General features: G+C 52.3%; 1 protein-coding gene across 2 annotated transcripts in view; it reads right to left on the bottom strand.

The window, feature by feature from the left end:
• PRKCB (protein kinase C beta) overlaps positions 1-13080 on the bottom strand; it is a gene marked incomplete at its 3' end in the record, with an annotated part of 112818 nt that overhangs the window by 61744 nt on the left and 37994 nt on the right. For both annotated transcript variants that reach the window (XM_084295726.1, XM_084295725.1), the window contains exon 3: positions 4544-4626. In XM_084295726.1, the coding sequence (XP_084151852.1) occupies positions 4544-4626 (83 nt within the window). The remainder of the gene's footprint in view (positions 1-4543; positions 4627-13080) is intronic.

Here is a 13080-nt window from a genome sequence, read left to right as displayed (position 1 = left end):
ATCTGGCTCGCAGCTCTCCCACTGCCAAAGCCCATTTTCCTTGAACAAGGTTAAGTGGTTTCAGCATTTCAGGATCCTTCGTTCCATCTCCCTCAGCTGCAGTCGCGTTTGCTGGCACCTTTCTGCCACTTTGGCACCACGTCGGGCAGTTTTCAGCTCTGCCACCTGTGAGCCCCACACAGTGCCCTGGGGCTGGGGCTGCAGCAGGGGCAAGAGGCCAGCACCTGGGGGACAGTTTGTGGCTCCCAGCAGCCCTAGCCACTTGTTCATGCCGCCTGGCGCTTATTTGCAGCCCCCAGACCTCAAGCAAACAGACCTTAAGTCAGCACCCAGAGCCAGATGGGCTTTAGCTTTATGCTTAGCTGGAGAAAAGCAAGCAGGCCCCCTCTAGCACCATCCAGAACACAGGACCACACTCTGCATCAGTGCTCCAGGCATGTCCAGGCCATTGGGAACAAAGTGCTGGGGTCCTGCCCTGACCCCCAGCCAAACCCATGTCATGCTCAGCGCCCAGCCTCAGCCACTGCAGCCAGAGCAGCCAGCACCTGCTGCTGCAGGCAGACGGGACGGGAGCCTCCAGGCTCTGCTCAAGCAGCATCTCCTCCTCCAGCTACAGCAGCCTCATAGATTTCATCTCTGCACACACAGATATCTAAATATATACCTAAACGTATATATTTTTAGATATATGACATACATCTCGTAGCCTGAGCCGGGTCTGCAGGGTACAAGTGGGTCTTGCTGCCATTTTCTTTATGAGTTGTAGATGACAAAACAGAGGAGAGAAAGTGCCCGCGTTGGAGCTCAGCCGACAGCTGGAAGGAATCTCACAGCATGACACTACTGAGCAGTGAAGGGCCCTGCAAAGCCTCCACCGTGCTGGCTGCTCACGAGTGGCCCTGGGCAAGCACAGGGTGGCAGCAGGGGGACCGCTGGTGGCAGCAGCTCTGCTGCTTTACCTGCCTGCTGAATTCTGGCACAGGAGAGCGCATACAGAAGAGCACATTCCTGTGCTGGGATGAAAAGGTTTTCCCTCATTTATTAACAGACTTTTAAGAAGATAAAGTATAAAGACCATAATGTAAAAAAGAGCTGGGTGTCAAGGGCAGAAGGCTGGGCTATGCTTCTCCCAGAAGCCGGGGGATGTTCCTGCTCCCCTGCCCGAGCACAGAGCGCCAGGACAGGAAGGTGCTGGGGGACCCCTGGGCTGGGCCACCCGACACAGTCGGAGCAGGCAGAGAAGCTTCCCAATGCCCCTTGGCCCCGACACCAAGACCCTCGGGCAGGTGAAGCAGAGGGGGACCATTTGCACTGTTTTTTAGCCACATAAATTCAGTGCTATTTCAACGACAAGCATCAGAGCCCAGGCTCCAGAGGCAGCGGGTGCCTCCGGGGGTGACTCAGAGCCCCCGGGGCCTCCTGCACTCACACACCCCCAGCCCCCCCCAGCCTCCTCGGCATCCTCCCAGCGGCACAGGAAGCCCGGTGGGTGAGCAGAGACCTCCCCGTGCAAGGGAGGAAGACCTCGCCCCCTCTTCGTCACCACGGGCTTAATTGCAGCATGCTGCAGAGAAATTGCACGCTGCAAAGCCTGTCACAGCACTGCCAGGGCTCGGGCCAGGGGCACGTCTGCCACTGGGGCTGGGAATAATGCTGCGGGCTGCCCCGAGGCCAGTGTGGTCAGATGGGCACAGCAGCTGCTCCAGACCCTCCTCCTCATACAGAAGTGCCACGGAGCAGCAGTCCTCAGGACCAGAGCATTTGGGGACGCACCAGTCTCCCTTAGGTTAGCATCTCTACCGCATCTCCTTTTCCCCTCCACTAACTGATTTGTAAGGTTCAATAGCTACCAATAGGCTGCAATTAGCAGCAGTCCCTGGGGAGCTGAGAGCCTTCCGTGAGAAAAGCAATAGCCGTATGCAAAGTGCTGGGGGGGATTTAAAAAAACAACACTGAGTACCTTGACTAATTGTCTGTTGGGAAGTGGAAATAAAAGTGGGCTTATCAAAGCTCACACGAGTCCCACCGTGCAGCCCAGGAGAGCAACGAGCACCACGTCCCAGCAGCGCAGCCTCTGGCAGAGTTTCTGCATGAGGAGAGCCGAGCTAACGGCCACTGCAAGAGATGTTGTAAAAGAAGGGCTTGCTACTCACGGGATTAATGCCCTGCATGCTTCAAAGCACGCTCCTGACCGCCCTTAACCAAGAAGCCTCAGAGCAGTGCTCCCAGCACCCAGCTCTCAGCCCAGAGAACTGGGGGGCACCAAGCAGGGCAGCTTCCCTGCCCTCAGCCCTGGGAACACCCAGGAGCTGCATTTGCCTCTTCCTTCACCGACAGCACACTGACACCGCTCTGCCGAGCAGCCTCCCTGGGAGCGAGGTGCACTGTCAGGAAGGCTTCAGCACACTGGAGGGCACTGTGCTGTGCAGCTTGAGGCTGAGGAGCTGCGAGCAAACACGCCCCAAGAAATCTGTGAAATTCCAGCTCCTGACCCCCATATGCTGATGCAGAAATGCAGTCTGACCTGAAAGACTGTACACATGGAGCAGGCTGGGCACTGGGACAAAGTCACTGCTCTGCTGGAGGCACAGTGAGCAGCCTCCAGAGCAGTTTTGGGGCCGGGGGGTGTCAGGCAGCAGCCCACCCATCACCGCTGCCAGGGTCCCTGATGCCAGCTCTGTGATGGAGCTGCCCTGCTGGTTCTTTGGGACCAAAGCCCAGCCAGGACTGCTCTAAACCCAGTAAACTCATACAGAAGTCAGGCAGAAGGGGGAGATAGCAAGCCTGGATTCTGGTTTGGCAGAAAAGCAAGGCAGCTCTGGCAAAGGATCCCAGAACACCTTGACTGACGCTCAGCCTTCTCCGTGCCCCCCCAGACTCTGTCCCACCGGCACAAACAGACTCTGTCTCCCCTGCAGACATCTCCTGTGGGCCAGGGAAGAGCCCCGAGTCCAGGGCCGGGCAGGACATGTCCCAGCTTCAAACACCCCCAGACCCACAGCACTTGTCCTGCGCCCTGCCCCGGTCTGCCCCTCTCTGCCAGCCGGGCGAGTGGCACTTCCCCAGATCCCAGCACCAACCCCATTCCGGGCAAGGCGACTGACAACGTGTGTGTAGCCCCCACCTTCAGCTGTGTGCTGCACTTCCTGCTCCCACTGGTTCTATTTTTAAGGGTGAGAGTTCTGGTGCACTGTAGTTTCCCCAATTCAATCTCTTTTCTCCTAGCAGTTCCCCAAATTAGCCAGTTTCCACGGTAAAACACACAAACTGCCAGACAGACCTGAAACGCGCTGGCAGAGCCATGCAGAGAGGTTTGAGTGAGCTCTGCTTTGCTACTCCAGCTCTGTCACTCGCCCCCGAAAGCACTGGGATCCACCAGAAAATTACACCCTTGTGAAAATAAGGATGGGGACTTAAAGTCAGCTGGCTTGGGAGGGGGCGAGGGGAGGGGGGGCGTTCTGCATTTTTGGTTGTGTTTGCTTTATGTATTTGGTTTAAAGGAACATCACTATTGCTTTCTGAAAGTCACATCTAAACTGGTATTTTCCAGTATTTTTTTTTTTTGTCCTTGATGATGCTGCCTTGTGAGTTTTGTGTTTTCTGTCTGAGGGAGTCAGAGCCTGGGAGGCAACACCCACCATGCAAATCACAAGCAAGCACGACATGTGTCTTCAGGTTTTTTCCTGAGAAGACCAACAAACATATGTATCGGCTTAATTAAACCTGCAAGATGATACGGAACAGTCTTGAAAAAGCGACGCCTGCTTTTCCTGATAAGGGCCCCAGGTTGGCACCGGGGAACCTGCACACGAGCAGCTGAGAGCTGCGGCCACGGGGAACGCTAACGCTGAACAAACACAGGGCAGCAAAGAACCAACACCTAAATAACAATGCGGGGCAGTGATGCCTTCAAAAAAAAGTAATGAGCTGAGGAGGAACAAGGACAGGCATATTTCCTGAGGCTGACTCCAGTCTAGTAAGCATCTTTTAACTCCAGCACAGTAAGCACCTTTTAAATGACAGCCAATTCTTCCAGGTATACCACTTATGACAAAAGGAATTGATCAACACATTGAGCCAAGCCTTGCCAGAAGAGAGAGCATTCTTCAGCTCAGGGCACATTGGCTAAAGTCATCCACGGGAAGATAAATACATCTTTTTAGTGGTCAGTGCTTTGTGCTTGTTAATTAACCCGAAACATAAAACATCACTTCTCCTGGCAGCCCCTCGATGGGAAAGCTGAGGCTGTCACTCAGGGGAGACAGGGTAAGGCTCTCGGCTGTTGTCCCAGACTGAAAAGTCTCTGGATTCCTGCACATTCTCCCTGAGCTGCTGAGAGCAAGTTATTGGGGGATTTGAAAATATTTTGAGTGTTTCAAAATATGTGGGAGCCCACACAGCTATGATAACAGTGAATTAGAGGCGCACGTGAAATAGCGTCACTGAAGTGTCGTCAGCCCAGAAAGCCAGAGGAATGCCTTCTCCAAAGCGCTGTGAAACAAAACGACCCAAACACCACTCGTGGCACTGGGCCGTTACTTACATCAGAGGCAGGGCCTTTATCAGCGCCAGGGCATGAGAAGGTGACGAACTCATGGCACCGCTTGTGCACGACGAAGCAGCAAACTGTAGAGAGAAGACAGGGACAGCATCAGTGGCACGTTGAGATTTTGCACCACATGAATCCAGAACTGAAAAAATAAAAAGCAATTAGGTAGATTTATGAGAAGAGACATCTAGGACTCTAGGCAGTGTTTTTTTGTTTTTTTTTTTTAAGATTTAAAATTCTGCTACAGATTTCCTTATCGACTACTGTCAAATGGACCAGGCATTTCAGTAAAACTAAGCAGAAGCAAAATGTTGAACCAACATCAGAGAAGGGCTGGGGACCCTTACGTTCACTTTGAGCTCCTTGTCACTTGCTGAAAACGCGCTGAGGTCACCCCCATGTATGAGAAGAGGGAGTAACTGGCATACGTGGATATCTGAGCTGAAAAGTTCATGTGTCCAAAAATGGAAGCCTGTACCGACGAGAACAGGTGGGCAATTTTCCTCCCACAGCTCTGCTTTTCTTTAGTAACTCCACAGCCTCCATTTGCCAGACCAGAAGACACGTACTTCTCCCTCTTCTCCCTCCTCACACACGCACGTAGATGACAAAGTCAATCTTCTGGGAGCAGCGCAGTAAATTAATCCCAACGTGCCATCACCCAGACTTTCAAGCGTGAGTATCCGGAGCTAAATCCACATCCCTTAAACCAGCAAACCCTGACAGCGCACGCTAATCTGAAGCTGCCGGCAGTGTTTTGCAGTCTGTGCAGCCAACGCTCTATACTTAAAGGCTAATTTTCCCCCCAAGCCACGTGCACACCTCATTTGCAGCAACAGACACCCAGGGGCCACCCGCACCAGCCACTGCCGCGGGCAGCACCGCTCACAGGAGCCGGTCCCTGCCCCGAGGACTGCTGGTTTTCCTAGCAGAGCCGAGCCGTGCCGGGCTGTGCTTTGTGTGAGAAAAGCCTGGGCACCGAGCTCAGCTGTGTCTCAGGGCTCTCTTGCTGCTACATCCTTTTCCCAAGGGCTGTAGTTGTGCCAAAAGCAAGAGCAACAACAGACGAGCTGCGCTGGCTGAGAGGGTTCTGAGAAATTGAGCACAAAAAGCAAATTGAGGCACACCTCAACGAAACAGGTCTCAACTGCATCCACATAGGATTGTTCTTAAGGAACAAGGAGAAACCAAGTGACGTTTCCCATTAAACCCACAATCCCCTTAACGTGTCCTGCTACACACAGTTTTAAATTCATTTTCCTTTTCACATTTTTCATTATGAAAAGAACAAACACAGAAGGTTGGAGAGGCAGAGCAGCTGCCAGGATCTCTTTCCTCACAGGACCTCTCGCTTGCTTTTCTGAGCAAATAAACATTTCTTGAAAACATTGTTCACCATTTCTGTCATTTGTATACGCAGACAGAAGCATCTGGGAAGCAGGAAGGAAGAAATTAGAACTCTATTAGCAAAGATTTGTCCTGAAGTGTGTGTATAAACTCAATAAGCCTCCCTGACACGCTGGAGCGCGGGCACTGTCGGGAGTTGCACACTGATGCTGCAGGAGGTTCCCAGCAGAGACGGGGTGGTTTGGTTGGGCTGAAGAAGCAAGCTTACCAGGCTGGCCTGCCGAATGCCATTCCTCTGTGCCATATAAAATAGGCTGGTGAATGCAAACCTGACCCTGAAGAGTAGGTAAAAAAAAAGAAAAGCCAGCCCTTCAGAGCTCCACCTTCCCCAGCCCCTAAGCAGCTTTTGCACTTTGGGGACAGCGACATTTGCTCCTGCCTGGGGAAAATAACCTTCCTGCCTTTGGGGGTGGCTGTGGCTGGAGGAGAAAAAAAGCAGTTGTGTGTGTGCTCGCCCTACCTTCAGGGCTCTCAGCAACACTGCTGTGCACCCTGCCAGCCCCGCTCTGCCCTGCAGGGCCCCAGGGAGAAGCAACCTTGCACCTCTTCCACCACGGCAAGCTGCTGGGCATTGCAACAGGTTTTCTTGCCACACTCCTTCCATCGGCTAACCACTCCTTCCTTTTCTCAACTGCCCCACGTAACGCGGTGCATGGCCAGTTTGCTGAGCTAACCCCGGGGCAGCTCTGTGGAAAGCCCTCCTGAGTAACAGGAGCACCACCCCGAGCACAAAGCTCACCCCACCTAACCCAGCACTGCACGCGGTGACAAATTTCCTGCAATTCAGTACCATGCTGAAGCAAGTGCCCTCCCCTGACGCTGCCACCAGCAGCCCCGAGCACCCGAGGTACACGGGGACTAAAGCAAGGTTGGCTTCTGCCCCTTGTAAGGGCAGGCTAGAGGAGAACTTCTCCAAATCAGCTATTTCTGTGTATTCTCTGTTTTACTTTTCACACACACCTTCCCTGAGCAGGGAGAGGGCAGGCTGTGGCTTTGACTTCAGTTTATGGAAAGTCAGAAATCTGACCTTTCTATTTTTGCTCTGGCAGAAACCCGTGGTGCTTTGGTTTCGAAGCAACGCTCCCGGAGCCCCTGCGTCAGGCAGACGAGACCAGGGCCCCGCTGCGCCAGCACCTTAACAGAGATGCATCGGGCCCTGGAGCCTGCATCGCACAGCCAGGAGGTTCAGCACATCGGTGGAACTGTGGGGTTTGATTGCAGTTGGTTTAAAAACAAAGCATTAAAAAATTCAAGCCTTAAGTACTGCTGTGCATGAAGGATCTGTCAGGCAGAAGTTAGGTGATAAGGGGAAACAAAGACAGAATACCAAAGAAGTAAGGGAAAGGAGAACACTGAGTGACTGATCCTTACAGACAGCCGGGAGGATGGCTGAAGCAAGAGTGAAGCACACACAAGCCCTGCTCTACCTATTCGCTCCTGCCTTGACAGAAACCGTGAAAACAGAACACATTCATTTCACCTTTCCACGTGCATGAGCAGAAGAGGTGAAATACCCATTTCTAGCGGTAAGAGACTAGAAAGCCAATGCCTGAGAAGCTCAGAAGCATGCCAGATTCTCATTACAACCTCCCCTTACTTTTTCAAGGTTTTATTGAGGAGTTTTAATTATTAAAGAAGGCATTAAATATACACACCCAGTTAACACCTCCTGCCCTTTGAGCAGGGACCTAAAGAATGTATTAGAAATGCAGTATTTTCTCTCCAAGTGGAAAAATGATTGCAGCGTCCTGAAAACATTCCATACTACAGTTCAATTAAGTAAATGATATTCAAAGTCACTGCAGGCCACCTTTGTGGCGACCGAATATTTAGCAAGAGTAGCAGGTTCTTCAGCAATCAATATTAATACAGATTGCAAGGAAAATCCATTTGAGGATGATGAAGTGCAATGCTTGCCTACGCATCCAAAGCAAGTGGCTCTCTGCTGACTGCAGTGGTGTGGGCTTTGCACCCAACGCTTCAAACGAAGCTCTGCAAGCCTTGAAAAAATCCATGCAAACAGTTCATGCATGCTTAGGTGAATTTAAGTCTCTGCAGAAAACCATCCAAGAGAATTAATCAGGTACAGGAGCTTATGCAGGTAATCCTGCCTCGACTCATGGGCGTGCATCTCACCCGGCAGACACAAGAAGATGTGGTAGATCTTTCCTCCCGTGACTCGTGCATGATAGTGTAAAGAGAGCGGGCGCTTCCCCCCTGCGAGCGCGGCAGCAGGACTGGCAGCCCCACGGAGCACCGCTGGGGCGGGCACTCCCACGCCGTGCTTGGTTTCATCACATCAGAGTTTTTGCATCTTTGTCAGCGTAGAAACTACAGTACAAGCAGCAGCTTTCCCAGGTCGCTAATTAGACAGTTAATTTGTAAATCTTATTATATGATAATAAAGTTACCAAATCCCACTGGTGAGCTACAAACGTCCTGAGTCATTTATATCCAACAAAATGAAACATTAACCTTTACCATTTGTTGTTGCATAATGCAAGACTGCTTACTGGCCCTAAATTCTTCTTTAGTGCTATCTCTATTACAGGCGTCTGGGGAAACATCACTGTCATGGGGGAAGTGAAGAATTGAAAACCCTACAAACGACGAGAGGCAGAGTCCTGCAGCTCCGATACTCCCCGCAGACCTGCCAGAACGCACACTTTTAACGGCAGCTGCAGCACAGCTCTCAGATCTGGGGCAACTTGCACCAATGCTTCCCAGCAAGATCAAGTTTCTCCTTTCCTTGTTATCCTGGATACAGTTTGGGAGGAGAATTTCTACCTGAAGCAGCTCTGGCTCCAGCGAGCAGAAACCTGCGGCGCTGCTCAGGCAGGGGCTGCAGGAGCCCGAGCAAACCAGCTGCAGCTCCACCAGAGCTGTGTGCCGGGGCTCAGCAGCACCAGCAAACAGCTGCAGGACAAGGCAGCTCGCAGCCGAGCCGTGCATTTGGCTGAAGAAGAAAGGTTTCCAAGAAGTTTGGTTTCCAGAGCTAAGAACTCACAGAATTGTTAGGATATTTCCAGACCCTTGGAAAGAGCCTGATTTTGAAGGACAGAAAGAGAGAAAATACTAACGGTGTTGAGGGGAGGTGGGCACGAAAAAGGACAAAAACAGAACAAAGATACTTATAAGCTTCTTTGCCTAAACCACTGCTCAAAAATCCCCAAGAAAACTATAAAGCTGTTTCCTAAACTGATCGCAGAAACTGAGAGCCAGAAAAAAACGAATTAAGCAGCGTTCCAAGAGCACGAGCATTGCACAGCACATGTCCAGCTGCACTTCCAGCATGGGAAGGGACCTCCTGGGGGAAGAGAGGGCTGCTAGCACAGCTCAGCAGGAGGCAGAACATCCATCAGCTCCAGGATGCTGACAGCCAGCCAAACCGGGAGGCTGAACGCAGGGAGACAGGCCAGCAAATTAAAGCTTTATACAACAGCGTGCGGTTGGGAGCAGTTGTAGGTTTGCGTGTTTTGCAACAATGCTGCAAATTATTGCAGCAGACAGAAGCCCCCTGGTAAGTCCTCAGCGATGGCGGGAGGGACAAACCCAGCATTTGATTGCACTATGCAGAAATACTGCCACAAGCTGCCGGGTGGAAGCCCCCTAATTGCTGAGGACTTTCAGCATCACAGACACAAGGCTGGTGACCAAGCTGAGCTACAAATTGAACGCTAATCTTGGAGCTGACTTCAGCACTGCCTCTGCTGTAGTGCCAGGTCTCACCTCTGCACCTGGATCACAGCAGTGGTCCTCTGGGGTCAGCAGGACAGAGCTAAAAAGGAAACCTCCAGTGAAAGTAAAAAATTAAAAAATAACGATTAAAAAAGAGGCGACAAACCTCGACACTAAACGAAGTGCAATTAGAGGAGAGCGGATGCTTCCACAGCCTCGCAGCAGCTCCAGGAGCAGACAGTCCTGCGTTCAGGTACAGTAACCTCGACGCGTGGGAGAGCTGCTGGGAACAACCAGCCCCAACAGGAGGCACGCGGGGAGCACTCTGGCATGTGAAATCACAACCATGGGGGCTGCTCGATGCGAGGGGGCTGTTCACAGGCACCTGTGTTAGCGAGGAACCAGGCACGCAGCCACCACGCAGCATTTCCTTGCTGAGGTCCCTCCTGGTCCCCCGGCATGGGGAGCAGCCCCAGCACACGAGGCCAGAGCCCACCCATGGTCACTGTCACCACCGCGGCCCCGCAGCCAGGGCAGACCGGATGCAGCCCTGGCAACCGCTAATTCCGCCCCGTTAATGAGCGAGGCAGGTATCCCCGCCTCTGGCTTGCCAGATTTATTTACAGAGAACAGAGAGCTTGTTTGCTCTGTGTCGCCTGCACGCACACCTTCTTTCTCATTCAGAGTATTTGCTTCTGTTTACTAAATGTAAACAAATGCAAAGAATTTCCCCACCATATGCAAGATACCTCACCTCACATGCTCTGTCTCCACTCACATGAGTTTCCAAAAGCAGACAGTTGGGCAGCTTGCCCAAAGACACAACAATGCTGAAAGATTTGCTCTTAGAATACAAAATCCTTCCCAGTCCAACGCCTTCTGCCCAGGACAAGCCCTTCACCAGAGCACTAAGCTCTTCATACTGGCACTCAGGCTACCGAGGGAGCCAGCCCAGATGCATGTTCCCAGAAATACCAAAGCCTGGAGCAGTCTCTGGGTTTGTGTTTTAGTTGCAATTCCCAACGCTGGAGCTGGCTGAGCCCATCCTGGCGGGCAGCACGGCAGCAGCAGGCCCAGGCTCCGGAGCTGGGTCCCCAACCACGGCGCTGCTCCCAGCCCAGCCGTGGGTCCGAGGTGGCAGCGGGTCTGGGACACGTCCAAGCGCTGCAACCTCCTGCCCGCGCCACCACGGCTGTCACAGCGAGAGCTGTCCCTAGGGAGGGACGCTGCCAGGACCACGATGAGGAGCTTTTTTCAGTTTCTGGCCAAGTGCTTCTGTTTCTGAAGGTACTGGCGTATCCAAGAGACTTCAGGCTTCCATCCTCAGCCCCTTTATGACCTTTGGAGAGCTACTTCAGGGCCCTGTTTCTCCAGCCTTCTCTGGCCTGGCTCTGGATCAGCTTTTTGGGGTGCTGGAAGTGTGCTCCATGGAAAGGCTGCCCTGCACCACCCCCAGGCATGCTGCAGGAGCTGGGTGACCGCAGCTGGAGGGGCGGCAGCGGTGGCGTGCCGCATCTCCACGGGGCTCAGGAAAGCCAGGAGAGTCCCAGAGCTGCCTCCAGGCAGCTGCAGCTCTGCCGCGGGCCCCCGGCTGTCTGCAAGGGGTCTTGGCACCAGCCCGCAGCCGAGGGCTGTAGGATGCCAGGAGAGCGCACAAACCTGGGGCGCACCTGGCACGCCAAGCGCGGCTGGCTCGCGATGATAAATCATTTCCTGACCCCTGCACGCTATCAGCTTGGAGCCTGCCACATGAGATTTGATTAGCCTCATCTCCCATACGAAATGCAGTTAGCTGGCAGGAAGGTATCCAGCCCTCCTCAAAAACCCAGACACTGTGACAAATGACTTCCTGCAAGAATGAACCCTGCCTAGCAACTGGATGCCACATAAAGCACCGCTGCCTTTTATTTGATCTCCATTTGATGCTCTAATTTCATTGTATGAACTCCTTGTTCTGACGTCGTGGAGAAGGGGCTAATCAATTTTCCCCAAGCCCTTCACGAAATGCATAATTCAGGGAAGTCACCTCCAATGCTTGCTTCCCTCCGAGTACATTTTCCCCAGAATATGCATTCCCACCAAAGAGAAGCCCTTTGTCATCCTCTGTTGGGCAGAGGAAAGTTCTGAAGGCATCAAGAACCCTATCAGATACAGTATGTCAAATAAGGCAGACAGATGGAGAGTTAACAGAGGGAGAACAAGGATCACCCAAGATTCATCTAAAAATCAAGCTCAGTGAGGAGTTAAAAAACCTCCCCAGAGAGCTGACATCCATAATTTAGCAGATGGTTCTAATATCATGAAACTCAAAGATTATTTTGAGCGCATCTCCGTGCGTAGCTGCTCCCCTACAACCCCATGGAAACTCTCATTTGGATAATGTTTCCATTAAAATAAATAACAGGAGATCCAGGAAATGGGCTGGAATTCTGATCATCCGAACTGGAGGAAACAAAATAACAAAAAAGATATTTTGAAAGGAGCTTTGCCTTTATCCACCTATGCTGGGCGAACCACGAGGTCAGACGCATTAGCCCAGCTTTGCCTCCATGATGCATGGAAACACACCGGAGCCAGCAGCAGCCCTCCATTTGCTGTTGCCACGTTAAAAACTAAGACTTGGTACATCAAACAGTCAGCGAAGCATGATAATTGTAAAATAGAGGGAAAGAAGGTTTCCAGGAGGGGAAGTCCTAAATTTCTGACAGCGCTTTACAGCTTTTAATCACTTACAGCACATAAAGAGAAGCTGAGCTAAAATTTGTGCTATTTGGATTTAATCCCCAGCTTTGGTTAAAAGCTTCCCGGAGTCCTCACAATGCAACAAATATCTTTAATTCCTCATCAGACTTCAGCAGTTTTTCCGTTTTACCCAGTAAAAACGGACGTGCCCTGGGGTTTTTGGACTACGGCTCCTTTCTACAAAGCACTGCCAGGACACGGCTACGAAAGGCTGGGCCCTGGGGTGCCCACTGGAGCAGCAGCGCCGTGGTGGGAGGTTTGGGCACTGAGGGGTCGGAGTGGGCACTGCTGGAGCAGCTCCCCAGGGCTGGGGATGCCGCCCGGGGTCAGAGCCGTGCCCTGCTGGGATGAGGTTGCCCCAGCTGCTCATCCCTTTGCTCACACGGAGCTGGTTTGCAGCCACCCCTTGTGCCCACGGTGAGATCCGCGCGAACTGCAGGGCAAGGCTGCCAAGCTGGTGGCTGTGCCTGAGCATTTTGTATTTTGAGCAATTACTGTCACATTCCAATTACTTGGTTTTGTGTCTAAACCCATGGCACATTTTTGTTTCTTTGCTCCAATACTCCCCTGGTTTGCAGGAGGCACTTCACAAGCCAAACCCTCCCTATGGCATGCTCCCACCCTGCCCTTGGAAGGAAGAGCAGTGAATTAAGGGCAGTGAATTCAGTGCAAAGAGCAGGGGGCTCTCACTCACTAGGCTTATG

The sequence above is a fragment of the Netta rufina genome (genome assembly GCF_964035555.1).
Source record: "Netta rufina genome assembly, chromosome: 15".
In the NCBI taxonomy this organism is placed as follows: Eukaryota; Metazoa; Chordata; class Aves; order Anseriformes; family Anatidae; genus Netta; species Netta rufina.
This window is presented reverse-complemented; position numbering and strand designations above follow the sequence as displayed.